This window comes from Rhinolophus hipposideros, assembly GCF_964194185.1.
Source record: "Rhinolophus hipposideros genome assembly, chromosome: 4".
NCBI classification, from domain to species: domain Eukaryota; kingdom Metazoa; phylum Chordata; class Mammalia; order Chiroptera; family Rhinolophidae; genus Rhinolophus; species Rhinolophus hipposideros.
This window is the reverse complement of record NC_138050.1, coordinates 62,751,473-62,771,058: the sequence shown is the minus strand read 5'-3', so window position 1 is coordinate 62,771,058 and position 19,586 is coordinate 62,751,473. Positions and strand designations below refer to the sequence as shown.

Sequence of the window (19,586 nt, the reverse complement as noted above, 5' to 3'; positions counted from 1 at the left end):
ATGTCCCCTCAAAATTCAAATGTTGAAACCTACTGCAAGCATGTGATGATATTAGAAGGTGAGACGTTTGGGAGGTGATTAGGTCATGAGGGTGGGTCCCTAACCAACAGGATTCGTGCTCTTGTAAAAGAGACCCCAGAGAGATCCCTTGCCTCCTTTGCCATAGGAGGTTACAGTGAGAAGACAGCCATTGAAGAACCAAGAAGTCAGCCCTCACCATACAGCAAATCTGCAGATACCCTGATCTTGGACTTCTCATCTTCCAGAACTGTGAAAAATAAATGCCTGTTGTTTATCAGCCACCCAGTCTATGGTATTTTGTTAGAGCAGCCTGAACAGACTAAGATACATCCATACAATGAACTGACACCATTTAGAATGAGGCATAAATGTGTACTTATTGACATGGAAAGGTATTTGGGATATATTATAGAGTGTCTTTAAAGGCAAGTTTTTAAGACTATAAAACAAACTAACATCCTTATTATACTTGTGTATTATAAGTCAGCTAGGGCTGCCATAACAAAATACCATAGACTGGGTGACTTAAACAACAGAAATTTATTTTCTTAGTTCTGGAGACAGGAAGTCCAAGGTTAGGGTGCGGGCACGGTCAATTCCAGGTGGGCTCTGGTCTGGGCTTGCAGGTAGCTGCCTTCTTGGTGTGTCTTTACATGGCAGGCAGAAAGAAAGAGAGAGAGAGAGCTCTTCCTCTTCTGATAAAGCCACAGTCCTATCAGATTAGTGCTCTATCCTTACGACCTCATTTAACTTTAATTACTTGCTAACAACCCTATCTCTAGATGCAATCACATTGGGGATTAGGACTTCACCATATGAATTTTGAGGGGGGGATACAATTCAGTCCACAACAACTTCTTATATATATATTTTTTACGAACAGTGCTATAAATAGGCGAAATTCTGGAGGGTTTTTGTCTCAAAATGTGTAAATCAATGGTTTCCTCTGTGTAGTGAACATAGCATGCTTAGTTTCGACTGTGTTTATTACCCGTTTATAATTTAATAAATATTAAAATAAATGGATCCCCTGCATAAGTAAAATGCTAAGTTTTAATAAAGCACTGGGGAAAGGGACAGTACTCTCTCGTGCTAGCTAGCTCACATTGGCTACACTCACAAAAAGCAGCATCAGTCAAGCCGTGCAATCTCAGGACACAGAAAATGGATCTAGGAATGAGAGCGACTGTTCCTTGAAAACATCAATTTACTGTTGTGATCAAAATAAACAACAAAACCCACTGGCATCACTAAAAAGGATATTAGAAATAAAATATAAAACACAGCCTACCCAAAGCCACGGTTCTGTGACCAGACCTAAAACCAAAGGAATGATCCAGAAGGCAGCCAAGAAGATCTCTGCTTTCTTACAGCTCAAGACAATTACAACAGTGCAAGAAAGTTATGAGAGAACATCTAAAATAATCAAGATCCAGCCTTTACTTTCCCCGTTGCCTTAAGCTGACAGGTCTGATACCATTTTCACTTACCACTTATTATTGATTACACCACATATCTCCCCTTACGTCTCCCCACCCCAGTCATCCACCCATCCCCATCTCCAGACACACAGACACACACACAAGCAGGACTGCAGGCTCTTAAGAGCCAGAGACCACATCGTCCTCAACTCTGTTCTCTTTGAACAGTGTACATATTCAATAAATGACTGTTAAAAAGTATGTGCTAAGTCAAAGGATTTTCATGGCCAATAGGTTTTTAAAATTAAAATGACTGTTTAGCCTGGGGAGTCTAGGTGATCTGATAAAATTCTATACCGTAACAAAGGCTGAGAGCATGGTGAAGCTGTGTAGCAAATCTTATAATAGGAGAACCATGAAAAACTTCAAAGCTTTAAGGAGGTAATAAAAAAAGATTCAATGTTAATTTCAAATGGGGAAAATTATCACTATAGTATCCCAATATGTCACAAAAGAAACTGAAGACTAGAAAGTTTGTTTTCTCCCTTCGTGACTTCCTGCAGTTTGCTTTCCTCACTGCTCTTTATGAAGCTGCTGATGGGGTCACAGCTCCTATCAAGGTTATAACTGAGTGGCTTCTTCCACTTGAGTTATAATCACCACAAAGAGAACATGGTACAGAATAATCCCACAGCTCCTCAATTCTTCCACAGACACATGAAGAGAGGGGAGTATTCTATTACTAGCTGTGAGTAAAATGAGTCAAGTCCTAGCCCATAAGTCTGGGCCCATCACAAGCCTTGGGATAGACAAGCGTTTCATCTCTGTGCAAGCTGTCCCTCCTCATGGATCCCAGGCTGGTGCCCTCTGACAGTGCCCTGTGGGACCAGTGTGTCAACCTTCCCCGGGAGCTGCCTCATCACTGCTGGACGCCCAGCACCCAGCAGAAAAAAACACACTCAGGGTAATTTCTTGAATGAGTTAAACTAACATGGTACACTCAATTAATTAGAAAGGGGAGACTGTAGACAAAAGTCTATATTCAGGAGTAAAATGTATCCCAATTCAGCCTTGCTCCTCCATTGCAGTAGAATTACTAGTCAAAATTTAAGTGTAGCACATGTGAAATTCAGTCAGTCCACAACTGCTAGATAAGCCCACTTCTCAGGGGACTACCCACCACCGGGCTGATTCATGTCACTTAGATATAAAAGGAAACTTCCCACATAAGATCGCCCAGCTGCAGCCATACAAAGCTCAAGTCTACACTCAAGACACCTGATTTTTGCTTCAGGGCCAACCTTAATAATTGTAAACAGGCTTTTTCTTCACTACATAGTTCTCTACTGGCTTATTAATGTATACCTTGCCTTGTTCCCAAAGGATTCAAAGTGATTTACATAAACACATACAAAATAAAATTTTAAAGTATTTTAATAAGCAGGTGAGAAAAAGCAGACTGCGATAAAATAGCAATACAGGAAAATAAAAACAAAGTTTAAAGGCAATATAAAAAAATCATTTTGAAAGAGCCTACATATCTGTTAGAATTGGGTCATGTGTTTGGAACTCAGATTTCTTTTAATAGTCAACTGAAGCAGTGGCTGAAGTCAGTTACATGAATCATAATGTATGTAAAATAAAAATAAAATAGTTCCTCAGAAAAAGAACAACCATTCAAAGTATGGAGAGAAGAATTGCTTCCAGGGCTTCCAGGGCTTCTCATGAAGAGAACACTAAAATATAAAAATAATTATAATAATAGCTAACAATTAGCACTAACTTATGTGCAAGACACTGTCCTAAGAACTTTAGACATATTCATGCATCTAATAACCTTATGTGGTAAGTACTGCTATTATCTGCATATAATAGATACGAAAACTGAGGAAGAGAATGGTTAAGTACATTGCCCAAACTTACCCAGCAGGCTGTGGGTCTGGGATTCAAACCCTGAGAGCTGGTTACGCATTGTCACTCTGAACGCGACACTACAGCGCCTTCTCTCACTGTTCTGACAGCAAATGAATGAAGCCCTCAAAAACACCCTCACCGTAGACAGTACTTCCCTAAGGATGTTTCTAATGACGCCCTTCGGTTAGGCCAAGAGAAAAACACAAAGCAATTCCACTGGGGCCAAAACAAGGCAGTCCACGCATGTGGGTTTCTGACTGATGGAAAGTATTTGGGATTTTAGAGTCTCTAGAAAAATGGGGGGCCTAGAAAAAAAGCCATCCCAGCTGTCCATCAAGATTACTCTCCCTCCACAAGGTCTGGTGCACACTGAGTGGCCATGGTAGGGATTATACTCTGAGGAGCAGGCCAAGCACAGCTCTGACCTGATGACAAGTTAAGGCCAAGCCACAGGCTGGAGTGGCCCCCTGAGCTGGAGGAAGAGCAGACACCCACCCACCAAAGGCTAAGGAGCCTGACAAGGACCCATACCTGCCTGAAGAGAAGATCAGCCTACCTTTGCACGGAGATGACCCAAGGCAGTGCCAATGGGCAGGGCTCCTGAAGAAAGGGTTTGGCTGCCCCAAACCGAAGGATGAAAATGTCCCCAAATGACTACGTCATATAATAGGTATCAATAGAGCTGGTCCGGATCCAAAGGTTGAATCATCAATTGACACTCATGACCATATGAAACCCATGGAACATTCAGCCTTGGTATAGTTCCAAGACAAAGAGTTGGAAAATATAACTACAGGGAGATGAAAGGTCAACTAGCCAGGAGAGGTTATTCAAGATGAGCCAATTATTGTTATGGGGTAAACTACATGAAGTTTTTCACGACTTTGATTTTAGAGTAAGTGATTAGAACCTATCCTCTCAGTAGCTTCTCCAAGTTCAAGTCAGGACAATAAAACCATTTCATCAGAATTCACTCATGAACTGCGCATACCGTGAATCAGGCTTTGTTCTAGCGGTTGGGAAAGAGTGGTGAATAGACAAAAATTCCTGCCCTATAAATCTTATTCTTGCACTTAATGTAAGTAACACTAGTAATTAGCATTGCTATACTTACGCTGGTATTCTTGACTGATTACCTCAGGTGGGGATAAAGATGGAGAAACTATGGCAGGGAGTCGGAGGAGGATGTGCTGGGAGGGTTACGGGAGACACTGAAAAAAGGAAACTGAGCAAAGCCCTGCCAGAGGCCAGGGGTGAACCAGGTAAACACCTGGGTAGAGGTGTCTCAGGAGAGAGAACAAAGAGGCCACCTGAAATGCTGGAGCAAAGTGAGGAATGCGGAGAGAGTGAGAAGGAAATGGAGGTGAGGAGGAGGAAGCAGGGCATGCTGGGATGGACCTGGACGCACTGGGAGGATTCTGGATCTGACTCTGAGCAGAGGCGTTTAACAGTCTGACTTTTCTTTTCAAAGGAATGCCATTGTCTGTCACGTGGAGACGAGGCCACGGGGTCAGAGACAGGAGGAGGGAGACCGGTTCAGCAGTTCAGTGGGAGCAGGCGCATCTTTCCACCCAAAGCACCTGGGCCACATACATGTGGGGTCAGGTCGTCGGTCTCCGTCTGCTGGTGCAGGCGAGGGTGGTGAGCAGGGAGTATCCGATACAGTGTGCTGGAGCAATGTCTCCAATGTCTGAGCCCCTGGCAGCTTATTATTCCCTCACACAATAAAATAAAAAGAAACACAAGCAAACTCGCAAAGGCAGGTGAACCGAAGATAAGTCAGTGTGGCCTGAGGGAACAGAGAAGCAGGTAGCAGGGGAGCGGGGCTGCCATCACCTGCCAAGCCGTCCCAGGGCTGTGGGGCTACAGATGACACAAATGGGACAGATGTTATCATGAACTGGGCCTTCTCATCTCTGAGACCCGTTATTGTCAAACGCCCATTCCAAAATACATTAGAGTTTAAATTATTTAACAGTTAATACAGCACCACTTAAATTCTAGACCCACATATAACACTGCTTTCCAAAATGCATCTGATGCTCACATGATGCCCTCCTGTTCTTCCTCCCAACTATTTAGAGAGTGAATGTCACATAAGCCCCTGCACAGAATGCACCCTCTCTTGGGGCCCTGCAAGGCTGAGGTGATCCGATCTGATCCTGCGATTTGGATGGCACACCAGCACTCCCCCTCGGTCTCAGTCGGCAGCCTAATAACCAGGGAAGCTTTCAGGGTTTCGGCACCCCTCGCCCGGGCCACTCACACACAGAAACACTCCCATGTATTATTCTCACTCATTTTGACACAAACTGCGATCAGAACAGAAGGGAAACTGGCAAGGCATCCTGAGGGAGGAGGACAGAGAGCAGTGTGCAGGTTCCTCACGAGCCTGGAATTTGTTGGAAGACTGTGGAGAGGCACACCCATCTGTGGCTTGACACCATCTCGTGCATTGTGACAAGAGGCAAAAACTAAGCTTACTTTTACTCACAAGAGCCTTCACCCAGAAACATTATAAATAGTTGGATTTAAAACAATAAAACCACATTTTTCTTATACCCATCCCAGTTTTCTCCCATGCTGCCTTTAAATATCTCCCCCTGAATCAAAGGACTGACCACAAGCCATTAGTAAGAAAAATCTAGCCAAGTAAAAGACTAAGATGTAAAGGGACTGAATAATTCGCTATCACTGGTAGAGGGTTCAATATCTAGTACCCTAAATACACACTTCACCAAGTATTATTTCTGAGACTATGCTAAGAACATGCACACTTATAAAAGCTAACTTAGAAAACTGTTCAGTAATCAAATATCTTACTCCAGCTTTTGTCTCTGTATGTATTCAGCTTTGATTAATACATAACATTCTCACACATAGAAGCAGGCACCTCACAATTTAAACTTAAGGCCACCAATTACCCATTTCTAGACACAGACTATATACATGTAACGTATTGAAATCAATATATTTGCTTTACAAGTAAAGACTAGTTTATTCTAACACCACCAAACTACTTGTTATTTAAGCAAAACAGCATTTACCAGACAGGAGGAGCTCAATAGTTCTGAATCTTCTTTTGTCCAACTGTATGCTGCATATTCAAGGGCATTATTCTCTCCTTGCTGTTTGCACATATAAGCACAGTTTCTTTCAAAAACAGTGCGGATGCCTTTAAATAGAATCACACTAGTAGTGCAACCCATCCCCAAGGTGTGGATGTTCAGATTTCTAGCAATCTCTACTCCGTTTCCACATCATCTTCCTTGGCGCTTCAGAGCAGGCTCCCACTGTACCATCTTCACGACAGGCAGTTGCCGGCACCGGAACAGAAGGGAAAGCTCCGAGCTGTCGCACTAGAGTCTCCTCCTGCCCAACAGCCTGACAAAAAAAAAAAAAATCCAGGCTCCGAGTGTAAACCAGGAGGGGTGGTGCAAACACAGGACGACACACCTCAGATGCACCCAAACCCTTCAAGTATCCTTTTTTTTTTCCAATAGCTTGTTTCACTGTTAATACCCACGAACAAATAGATTTACATGTGGTTACCAGAAAACTGCTGGCTCCGGCGAATTGCTTAGATTGTTCTAAATCTCAGAGCCTGCCCAAAATGAAAAAGACAGTGCCAGAGAGTCTCCCTGCTACAGATGCTGCTGAGAAGCACAAAGAATGTTCATCTGCAGCAAGAGATCACTCTCCCAGAATGCTTCGCCAGCATTTATGTTAGCAAACATCCCTTTCCTTGACCCAAATATGCTATTTGTTTAATCCTGCATCCGCAAGGAACAGAGAAGCAAAAGGGAAAAAAGGCCGAAAATGAGTGAAATCACTAAGATGACTGCTGCTATGGAAACACGTGTAAGCCCACTTCAAACAACCTTTTCCATGTGTGGGTAACAGCTTGCTGACAGCAAACCGCAAGGGAACATAAAACTGCTGTGTCAATCTTGACTTCTGTCCACTTCTCTTTGCTAAGAGAGTTTACACTGCTAGAAAGGATTCTCCCATCGCTGGTACCCAAAGACGCAAAGGAGCACATGGATAAAGGGTTACCTGGTCCTTCTGAAGCAGCACTCCAAGGGTAAAGACACACTGAAGTGCCACAGTCAACAAGGTTATTCTTTTGGGTGAATAAATAATACAGATCCTTCCACTGCAGACTGAACTCAGTGACACTATACTATCTTGTGTGTGTCTTTGGGGATGGCTAACAGAGAAGCTTGTCACTGATATAATCCTAAATTGACTCTTGCCATTTTCCTTCTAAAAAATGAAAAGAGAATGGTGTAAAAAGACCAGGGTGAACACACAGGCAAATCCCTTCCACCCACAACATGCATCTGGAAAAAAGTGGCTGCTCTTTTAAGATCTGTTCTGACATTCTTCCTTTTTTCACAAGGCAACAAACGGCTTTCACTTTCTATCTATGGATTTCAAAGTTAGAGTGTATTAGAATAATTGAGTACCTGCATGTTGGTAACAGAAACCGGTGTAATGTAGTAAAGGCAGATCTTCAGAGAACACCTAATAATCCCAAAATTTCTGTTTTCTGTGGCTAGTTTACTGACTAGGCCCCATAGATAAGCAAACATCCAGGCTTTGTCTATCACCTGCATTTTTAGGCAAAAATCTAATTGCCACAGGACATCAAAGGATACTGGTCACATGCAAAAAAGAGAGTAATTATATGTGGTCTAGAATGTTCTGCTTCAGAATGGTAATTTTGTTAAAACCGAGCTATAGTGTTCAAGATTATACCCAAGTCCTGACATCTGAAGATCAAAGTCTTCATGTGACATCACAATGCTGGCAGATAAATAACATGGAAAAACATCCACACAGAAACTGAGTATTGGAGACTATAGAACACGAAACACATAGGTTAAATTGTTTTGAGAATTCAGAAAATTCATCAATTAACCTCACTTCTATATGATAAGGGAAACAATTTGAAAAGTAGTAGTTCATGGAATGCAAATAAAGGTTGTACCTAGAAATTAAAAACTTAATTTATTAGTATTACCTATTTTAGACATACGGGGTGCAGAATTCAGAGAACATTATGTGAGATTTAAAAGGTTATGTTTGAACTTTACAGAGGATTATAAGTGACAAGCAAATATGAAACTGTTGGTATAGTTGACTTACTTTAAAAGCTCAAAGTCAATATTTAAAACAATACTAGGAGAAAATGGAACCATTTCCTAACAATCACTCAGAGGAAAAGGGAATGTTTCCTAGAGAAACAATAATAAGCATTTCAGCAACTGTATCAATTTTAAATATTATTCATTTTTCCAACTAACAAAATTAGTGGGTAAGAAAAACATCAGAAAATGTTTACAGCAAATAATTCAATAAGGCCAAAAAATGGGTTTCATGCTAATAGAAGCATGACAAAATGAATCATTCAACATGTGTATTTGGTTTCATTGATTTTTCTGCATCAGAATGATCTTGGATTGGTCTAAAATGATAATTAGCATGAATTCCATTGGAGGACAGAAATAGATGACTGGTATCTATTGGCAACCAGGTCAGCCACCTACAGAGTATATACTTCAATTTGGAGATCACATTTTCTCTCACATCTTTAAATGTCACCTCTAATTTACACAACTCCCAAGACTGGATGTCTACCTTGATTCCCTTATGAGGTCCAAGCCCATGTCTTCCTCTCCTGCTAATAATGATACCTGACGCTCCCATCACTGCCTCATCCTCAGATGATACAAATCAATTGTCTTTTAACATGACAAACTAGGATAGGATACCCACACAATGGAACAGTATTCAGCCATAAAAAGGTATGAAGTTCTGATGTATGCTACAATATGGATGAACTGAAAAATGTCATGCTTAGTATAAGAAGCCAGTCACACATGACCTCAGATTATATGCTTCCATGTAAATGAATTGTCCACAACAGGCAAATGCATAGAGATAGAAAGTAGATTGGTGGTTACTAAGGGCTGGGGAGAAAGGAATGGGGGCTGACTGCTAATGGGTGCGGAACTGCTTTCAGGGGTAATGAAAATGTTCAGAAATTAGACAGTGCATTTCTAACATCTACACTACCTGTACACAAGAGTCTATGAATATAGACCAAAAAACACTGGGTTGAACACTTTATAAAGGTAAATTTTATGGTATGTGAATGTAATAAAGAAACCTGACTCCATATTTGGTGTTTTAGTGCTGATAGCTTTTAAGTCTCATCCCTCTTCTTCCCCTTTCCCATATCTGAGCAAGCTGAAAGGAAGTACCAGGTAGCTCCCTCCTTCAGTGCCAGCGGGAAACTCACCACTCACCCCAGCCCCACCTCCTCACCACCACAAACAGCCCAAGCCAGTCCCCTTTTCCTGCTCTTTTTAGCCATTTGAGGACCTGCTTGGGAATATCCCTGCTCTCCCTAAAGAGCTTCATTATATGAGCAATAAAAATTTCCACACCCTCTTGGGGTGTGTGTGTGTGTGTGTGTGTGTGTGTGTGTGTGCCTGTGTGTGTGTGTGGTCATCAGTCTCAACATCCAAAGCAAATGTTGGTGATGGGTGTGTGTGTGGGGGGGAGGATCTATCCTTTTTCTGTGGAGTGACCCCCACAGTGAATTATACCACAATAAAGCTGTTATTAAAAATGGGAGAGGGGAGGAGGAGGAAAACATCTACTTTGCCCACTGCATAAGGTTGTCAAGTTCAAATAAGATAACAGGAGACAACTCAACCAAGAAATTGCTATAAACATGTACTTAGCTATTGTTTTATATTTCACAAAGGATTTACTTATTGCCTAACTCCAAACAGCCTCCTTGCTTAATGAATTAAACAACTTCTGACTGTTGCTTTGGCCCCACTTCTCAGGAATACACTCAGCTAGGAACTTGGGAGGTGACTGGCCTGAGGGAGTGCCGTTTAGAGAGGCTCCACGCCGTACAAACTACCAGAAAGCCTGTGCACACAAGAAGTCCATGGTAAGATTTGCTGGCCCACTCGGTGGTCACAACAAACCTCAACCATTCAGCCACAGAGACCATAGCAAATAGATCTCAAGCTTTCACACCCCACCACCCCCACCCCCATCCAAAGCGTATCCATCTGGAGCTGCTGCTCCCACTGGCAGCTCTCTCCTTGCCAAATGGCTTTCTGTTTTAAATATCTTCTAAAAGTCAAATTTGTTTGACGGGTAGATTTACTTAATACTTTTACAGAAAAATGTGGGTAAAGAAGAATCTAAAGTGACACCTAAAAATCTAGAACTACAAACTATTAATAGAAGTAATATTGTATCTCAAACAGATGCATGTCCTCTACCTACGTTAGACCTTGGGTTCTACCTTAAGAGACCAGGAAGGGAGTAGAATTCTGTCCATTCTGCAGTGGCTGAAATGACCTCACATTATCATAAGAGACGATTTAGCCACACTTCCCAAAACCTAAATAAATTGTCTACGGGTAGAATTCAATCTAACATGTCTTTTATTCTATTCAAGTGTCATTATGATGGCCAGTCCACATGAAGAGCTTATTTCCATCCCTGACAGTCCACATTTCATATATTAATACTGTGAATTCTGCTGAACAAAAAAAACAAAACCTTATGTAAGTGGGTCTGGGAAAACCATATCCATTTGATGTTCAATTGTCTAATCAAAGATAAGTAGAATGTCTAACACAGGGCTTAGTACATACCACATGCTCTCCCTTGGCCCTTTTACCCCAAATTAAATTCTTTTCATCCCTGATATTAAGAGTAAAGAGTGAGGGTCATTTAAAGATAGGAGAATCTCAGATCTAATAAATTCAAACCACAAAGTACCATGTTGATAAAGAATGGTTAAAAGAGGTAAATGCCAGGTATGGGGGTGGGGGAAGGGAGTTAAGATAATTGGTGAAGAACAAGTAGAGGTTTCAGCAACAGTCATTAGAAAGTTTTTTGTTTTTATTTAAAGAAGGGAAATTAAGAAAGTATTATTAAATAAGGGCCTTTAAAAAAATAAGGCCAAGTTGAACTCTCCTACCATTGTGTATTTCAGGAACAGAAACCTCAAATTTTGATGGGAGGATGGGGTGGGTAGACTTACTGCATATCTAAATTTATCGACCACTTATCATCCCCGCCCCCAAAACACTTTGAATTGCCAGCACCAGTTACCTCCAGGTGAATAGAGATGACAGGTAGACCTAGAGGACACTGGTCCAAACAGGAGTTTTAGGCCCCTGGGAGAACCACGGTCTGTGCTGCTGTTTGTCCCACTGTGGAGAAACAAATGAATCTGCTAAAAAGTCGACCTCTAAAGTCATGACCACATAAAATCGTGGAGTCAGGTCTGCTGCAAACACAGTGGTATTTAAATGTTCTCAAAAGTAGAGAACACAAAGTTATATGGGTGTTTCCCCGCTGGGGCTAGACTATTAGGGAGGGAACCAGTTCTTGTGGGGTGCGCTGAACCCCTGGCACAATCACTGGGTGACCAATGAAAGGAGTGGAAGCAACAACCTCCAATCCTCCTTTTTCAATCAAGAAACCAAGTTCAAAGGCTTTTAAAATAAAACAGATCTCCTAAGGGAAGAAAAGGTTGGGCTAAGACAAGGAACTTACTTGCTGGTAGGAATATAAAATGGTGCAGCTCCTGTGAAGCAGAGTGTAGCAATTCCTCACAAAATTAAACAGAGAATTACCATATGATCCAACAATTCCACTTCTGAGTAGATATTCAAAAGTACTGAAAGAGTTTGGAAGAGATATTTGTATACCCATGATCATAACAGCATTATTCACAAGTAGGGTTTCTGGGTGAGAATTCCCACCTGTTCTCAGGAATTTTTTTCGCTTTCCCATTCCCGGATCCCGAGAAAAGTTGGTCGGGAAATCGGGAAAATCAGCTCCTTGAACCCAGGTGGTTGGTAGTATTGGCCATCACTGTGTGGAAACGATTCATCGTGGAGAACGGAAAACAGTTTGTATCTCGGGATTCGGGAATGGGAAAGTGGGAAAAATTCCTGAGAACGGGCAGGAATTCCCGCCCGGAAACCCTATTCACAAGAGCCAAGAGGCAGGAGCAACCTAAGTGTCCATCAAAGTACGAATAAACAAAATGTGGTATCTGCATACAATGGGATATTACTCAGCCTTAAAAATGAAGTTCTGACACATGCTATAACATGGCTAAACCTTTCAGGACATTATACTAAGTGAAATAAGCTAGACACAAAAGGACAAATACTATATGAGTCCAAGTGTATAAGGTAGCTATAACAAATTCATGGGAACAGAACATAGAACGGTGGTTGGCAGAGCCTGGGAGGTGGGGGAGGGGGATATGGGGAGTTGTTATTTAATGGATATAGAGTTTGTTTGAGATGATGAAAAAGTTCTAGAGATGGATGGTTACACAACAATGTGAATGTACTTAATGCCACTGAACAGTATACTTAAAAATAGTTTAAATGGTAAAGTTTATGTTATGTATATCTTATCACAATTTGAAAAAGAAAAAGAAAACCAACTTACTAGGCACAGCTTTTCTATGACTTCCAGGAACAAGTGATGTGAAATTAGAAAAAACCAGGAGGGCAGCTAGTCTGTCTCTCCTCTCCCCAGGCCCTCCCAAAGGGCAGACAAGCCCAAGGAAGAGGCTTCATAATGTTGATTTTCCTCGTAACTATTTCTAATTGCTTGTATTGGATTACTTTATATACTAGTTTACCTTATTATAATTAATAACTATTTCCTCATTCCCCATTTCCTCATTGGTAATGCACTTCCTAAAAAAAACTGAACTATGTACCCTCACATAAAAAAGGTGAGATTAAAATTCCTGATTCACAGACAACTTCCACTTATTTCATTGCAGGCTACAAAATGAACAAACCAACAGCATTTATACAGGTTCTGATTTATCCCTCAGCTCAGGAAGCTGTAAGCAATGCCAGAACTTCAATTACTGTTATGAAAGGTCATGAAGCAAAATCATGGTTTCTGAGGGAGCTCCGTTCTTTGAAGAGAAACCAATAAATCCATAAATGCTGATACTGTGTCAGATACGAAAGGCTGCCAAAAGAGCTCACCTATTTGCAAAGCTTTACACCCTTACTATAAACATCTGCAGGGAAGGGGCAGAGTGGAGAGGCGGGTGGCACACCAGATCACAATGGATGCTATCCGCACCGATATCCCACTGTAAATGAGACACTAAGTGAAAAGCAAGGAAGCTGAGCAAACTCACAATGGGATAATGAAATCAGAGCTCACAGTGACCTTTTCTTGGCCTCCTCCAGCCTCTTCCAAGGAAATTCTATTTTAGGCAGACATCTGAAAAGCTCACTTAGCTGCAAGGTATACTGAGTTTAAACACCAGCAGAGGGACACAGCACAGTTCATGTACAAATACACCCATGAAACAGGTTATGTGCATCAAATATGGAGTTTAGGCTGTTGGAAAGATGTTCTTTCTTGAAAAGAGAGACTGAAATTCAGATTCTACATACCTCAAGTACTATTATATTACCTTTCAGCATTTACAATTTTTTACTGTCCTTGTGTCAGTAGAGAAATATTCATCATGAAGAAGGAAAGGAAATGAAGAGGAAAATATAAGCATAAAATTTAGTTTGTCACTTTAAAAATTATTGCAATACAGTCAGATTTTCAATTAGATTAATCAAAAGGCAAAACATAAGAAATAAAGGTACTATACAGTGGTTACCTCTCCAAAATATTCCTGTGGTTTTGAAAAAGCAGAGTGAAAAGACACAAAACACGTTGTCCTTTGTCTGGGCTTCCAATCAGGTCAGAAGGAATGAGATACAGCACGTGTCCCCCACTCATGGAGGCTCACAAAACTCCATTCTCTACCTGACTCCTTACAAAGTTTTCATTTCTTTGTACAAAGACACAATATTCAGAGCCTTCCGAAGGTTCTCTTTTGTACATAGCCTATGGTTGGGTTATGGCTTAACTATAACCATGTTTTAAAAGAATGCTACTTTGATCAAACATGCCCTGATGTGTAAGTGGACTCCACTAGGTCAGAGAAGGGGAAAACTTTTGGGAGAAACCATCCTCCACATAAGAACTGGACAGATTACAGATACTGCCATCGCTCCACAACAACTAAAAACAGATAGGACCCAAAGAAGATATACAAACGGCCAAGAAGCAAATGAAAAGTCACTGGAGAAATGCAAATCAAAATCATGAGATGGCACTTCATACCTGCTAGGATGGCAAGGTTAAAAAAGACAGTTAATAACAAGTGTTGGTTGGGATGTAGAGAAACTAGACCACTCACACACTCTTGGTGGGAATGTAAAATAAGACAGCTGTTTGGAAAATGGTCTGACTGGTGTTCCTCAAACAGTTAAACCTAGAGTTACCATATGACCCAGCAATTCCACTCCTAGCTATATACCCAAGAGAGTTGAAAACATATGTCCACACAAAAATTTGTACAGGAATGTTCTTAACAGTATAATTCATAATGGGCAAAAAGTGGAAACAACCCAAATGTCCATCAACTGATGGATAAACAAAATGTGGTATAGCCATACAATGGAATATTATTCAGCAATAAAAGAAATGAAATGCTGATATGTGCTACAACGTGGAGGAATCTTGAAAACATGTTAAATGAAAGATGCCAGTCACAAAGGAGCACATATTATAAGATTCTGTTGGTATGAAATGTCCCCAATAGGCAAATCTAAAGAGAAAGATTAGTGGTTATCTATGTTTAGAGGGCTGTGTAGGGTGGAAATGGGGTGGGGATGACAGCTAGAGGGTACAGGGTTTCTTTGGGGGGGTAATAAAAGTGTTCTAAAATTGATTATAGTGATGGATTCACAACTCTGAATATATTGAAAATCACTGGATTGCACACTTTAAATAGGTGAAATGTATAATATGTGAATCATATCTTGATAAAGCCAGTTAAAAAAAAAAATAGGCACGACGTATCAGGGACACACCTATAAAAAGCTGAATTTCTCCTGACGGCACTTTATCCTCAACATAATTATCTCTCCAAAATATATCATTAACTCCAAAACAGCAAATTCCCAAAAGCATTCCTGGCACTGTATATGTGAAAGAGAGTACAGAAAAACATGTAAGATAATTTCAATAAGGGCCAGTTATTCTGCTTTAAATATACAGAGCACTTAAGGGAAACCTTTTGTCTGGTCAACAACTTTGGCTCATTCATTTTTTTAAGCAAGATCTGGGACTGAGAGTCGAGTCATGTATACAAAATCATTCTAAGAAATTTATTTTTCAGATCTTTTTCCACAAAATTTCCATGTCTGCTTTAACCACAAAGTTCTCCAGAACAAGAAAAAAAAAAAACCATAAAAACATTTGGAGAATAAATCAAGAGGAGAGGTAGAGATAGATTATTAAAAGGGGATCTGAAATTTTATTCAAATCACATAATTGACTCTATTTAGGTCATTCTAAAATTTAAAGAAAAATATTATTTAAATAGTGCTCGGCAAATCTTTAACAGAATGATACATGGACCTCATTCCTGCTACATGCCAGACACTGAGCAAAGAATGCAGTCACTTGGCCTCATTTAATCTTATACACAGCTCTAAAAGTTAAGTTTTACAGGTGATCTCACTCACGTTTGTCATCGTTTGACCTTGTTACAAGTAACAAGATTTCCACCCAAACCTATCAGAGTAGGACCACTGAAGGACTGCTACCATGAAAGACTGGAGGTGAACAACCCACAAGTTCAAATATCTCCTTAGACGAGTAGCTTTCAATGTATTGTCACCACAAATTATATTAAGAAATTAATTTTAAATCATGTTACAGTAAATCTGTGTAAGAATAGTTCTCCCCAAAATATGTACCCTTACAACAAGTTATACTGTTATTTTCTATTCCACTGTAGTTTACTCTAGTTCATAGGAAGGAAGGAAGGAAGGAAGGAAGGAAGGAAGGAAGGAAGGAAGGAAGGAAGGAAAGAAGGAAGGAAGGATGGAAAGAAGGAAGGAAGGAAGGAAGGAAGGAAGGAAGGAAGGAAGGAAGGAAGGAAGGAAGGATGGAAAGAAGGAAGGAAGGAAAGAAAGAAGGGAGGAAAGAAAGAATGGAGGAAGGGAACTGGTCAGAGCCCACTGAACTGTTTTCAGATCCACTATGGTTCAAGGCCTGCAGTTTGAAAAACACCGCGTGTCCCAGTTACTAAGTCATTGTCTGTCAGCACTTGGAATTCACCAGTCTTACCACACAGCTCATCACTTTCAAGCAACAGGCCCAATAAAAGAATGGAATGGCCTACTGAAGACAACAGTTGGAAGACAACACTCTGAAGGATGGAGTTCTATCTCACATGATACAGTGTATGCTTTGAATCAGCTGTCTCTCCCAAAGCCAGAAAACACTGGTCCAGGAATGAAAGGGTAGAAGGGAGTAGCCCCTCTGACTAGTACCCTAATAACACATTCAAAGGACTTCTGCTTCCCATCCTTGCTGTCCAGGAATGAAAGATGGAGATCCTGGTTTTAAAGGGAAGAGCACTCCCATCAAAGGGAGACAACCATTGTCCAGTGACTCAGAAGGTGAGATGCCACCAGGCCGTGTTCGGCTCCTCCAGACACTGAACCAAGAGACAAATGAGGAGGATCCCCTTTGGGCTGCTGCTTCCGAAAGGGTCAGGAAGGGCTATGGCTAGAACCCAGGGTAGATTCTTAAGGGCATCTCTTAGTGCTTCTATCTTCAATAGTGAAATTTCCTGGAAAACCACAGCCATCCAAAGAAAGGCAGGAGCACAGAGAATCCAGACTTGGAGGTGAAGAACTCTGATCAGTTGAGGTCCTGGCTGGGGGTAAAGGAAATGCGTTCTGAATTATTGGAGAATCAAGGTTTAAACATCAACTACCGCCAAGTAGCCAGTTAGAGAAACGAGCACTGCAGCAGCAATGCATACTTCCTTCCTGTTTGGGTGTGTGTGTGTGTGTGTGTGTGTGTGTGCGTGGTATGTATGGTGTGTATGTGTCATGTGGTGTGTGTGTGGTGAGTTATGTGTGGGGTGTGTGTGTGTGTGTGTGGTATGTATGTTGTGTGTGTGTTATGTGATGTGTGTGTGTGTGCTATTTGTGGTGTGTGTGGGAGTATGTTATGTGGTGTGTGTGGTGTGTTATGTGTGGTGTATGTGTGTGTGTGTGTGTGGTGTGTGTGCCAATTTCTTCTCCCCTCCTTTCTTTTGTATTATTTTATACAAGTGTAGTTGAAACTTAACTCTATGCTTTACATGCCAGGTAGCACATATCCATGCAAGTCTGCAGCTGAATTTAGGGATTAATTAACAAAATCTAGAAATGAATAATGTATCTCTCCCAGGGTGGATACAATAACTAATGAGACGTTATGACTCCTTGTTTTGAGGAGCCAATGAGAACAACTTCAGTTGCGTAAAGGACATCTACTGTTCTGTTAGGCTGAAACAGTGTCATTTTTGTTGCATGGAAGTTCAAATATATGTGCAAGGGTGGGTCTGCGTGCTGAGTAGTCAAAGGGACAGGCTGTGCAGTTATTAAATTATTGTCTCCCAGCTCTAACCCCACCCTTCCACACTCAGTTGTGCGATGCTAGTTAGGTCTGGCCCTCTGAAAACCACATTGTTTTAATAGTCAGCTTCCTGGGCCACCAAGGGCACCAAAGGGAGACTGCAAAGCTGGGCAGGATGTGCTTGCTCCTTGGTGCCTGCTTCCTGAAGACTGGTTCCTCATTTAACTCAGCAATCCTTCTTTGCCCTGGTAGTAGCAGTTCCTTCCTATGCAGCAGGTGAATGAGGTTTGCTGTTTTTCCAGCATTTACAGAACCATCCTCATTGGAGCTCACCCCCAGAAACACCATTGCTCCTCTGAGGTCTCGGTTCAGCTCTGTGGGGCCCCTCCTCTAAGCTTCTAAGATTTCACAACATAATCTCATCCCTTGATTTCCCCCAACCCCTGGGGTTGATGGCTGTTTCCTGCAGCCACTACCTCTATGATATTTTAATGTTCTCTTTTTACCTTTTCAGATCCGTATTTAACTTTATAGCTAAAACCATTTCTTTACATTTAATTCTCTCTGTTAAAATAACTAGCGTGATTTCTGTGTCCTGGCTGGACCCTGACTGCTATACTATTCGTATATCAGGTTCTAAACAGTTTTAAAAGACTAGGATCACCAAAATATAAGAATGGCCAATAAGCACATAAAAAGATGCTCAACGTCATTAGGGAAATGCAAACTAATACTACAATGACATCCACTATGTACCTATTAGGATGGCTAAAATTTTAGAAGACTTGCCATACTGAGTGTTGGCAAGGATATGGGGTAGCTGGAACCTTCACACATTGCTAGTACAGCCACTTTCGGAAACAGTGCCTAAAAATATTAAACAAAGAATTACCATATAACCTAGCAATTCCACTCCCAGGTATTCATCCAAGAAAAATGAAAGCACAGGTTCACACAGACTCGCACACAAATGTTCATAGCAATGTTATTCATGATAACCAAAAAGTAGAAACAACCCAAATGTCCACCAACTGGTGAATGGATAAACCAAATGCGTTTTATCCAAACAACAGAATGGAATACTACTTAGCAATAAAAAGGAATGAAGTACGAACACATGCTACAGCATGGATGAACCTCAACAATAATAAGCTAAGTGAAAGAGGCAGACACAAAGGCCACATACTGAATGATTCCACTGATATGAAAGGTTCAGCAAAGGCAAATCTACAGAGACAGAAAGTAGATTCAAGTTGCATGGGGTTGGGGGTGGGAACTGAGAGGGACTGCAAATGTGCATAAGATTTCTTCTGCAGCTGATAGAAATGTTCTAAAATTAGATCACGTGATGACTGCACAAGTCTGCAAATTGACTAAAACTCACTGACTTACACATTTAAATTTTAGAGTGAATTTTATGATATGGAAATTATATTTCAGTGAAGCTGTGAAACACAAGAATAGGAAAAACATTTAAAGAAAATCTAGTGTCACAAGAAAATGAAATAAACTATGGCAAGAAACCACAATGCATTCAGCAAAATGAAATGTTTGTATCTGGACATACACATAACTGCATCTGATAAATACAGTATGCCTAAGAACCAAACAATTTCACAACTTAAACGTCTTTCTTTTAAATGGTTAAGAACAAATCTAGAGTAAGGCATTAAAGAAATTACCCCCCTTGAGTGAAAGATGATTTAATTGCTT

At 40.9% G+C, this 19,586-nt stretch overlaps 1 protein-coding gene across 17 annotated transcripts in view; it reads right to left on the bottom strand.

Moving 5' to 3' along the window:
* DOCK9 (dedicator of cytokinesis 9) overlaps window positions 1-19,586 on the bottom strand; it is a 260,331-nt gene that overhangs the window by 191,109 nt on the left and 49,636 nt on the right. For 10 of the 17 annotated variants that reach the window (XM_081046520.1, XM_081046526.1, XM_081046532.1 and 7 more), the window contains exon 1: window positions 6,404-6,692. The exons of the other annotated variants lie outside the window; for them this stretch is intronic. In XM_081046520.1, coding sequence (XP_080902646.1) covers window positions 6,404-6,565 — 162 coding nt within the window. In that variant the 5' untranslated portion in view covers window positions 6,566-6,692. Of the gene's footprint in view, window positions 1-6,403; window positions 6,693-19,586 lie in introns of those variants that run through there. 17 annotated transcript variants of the gene reach the window in all.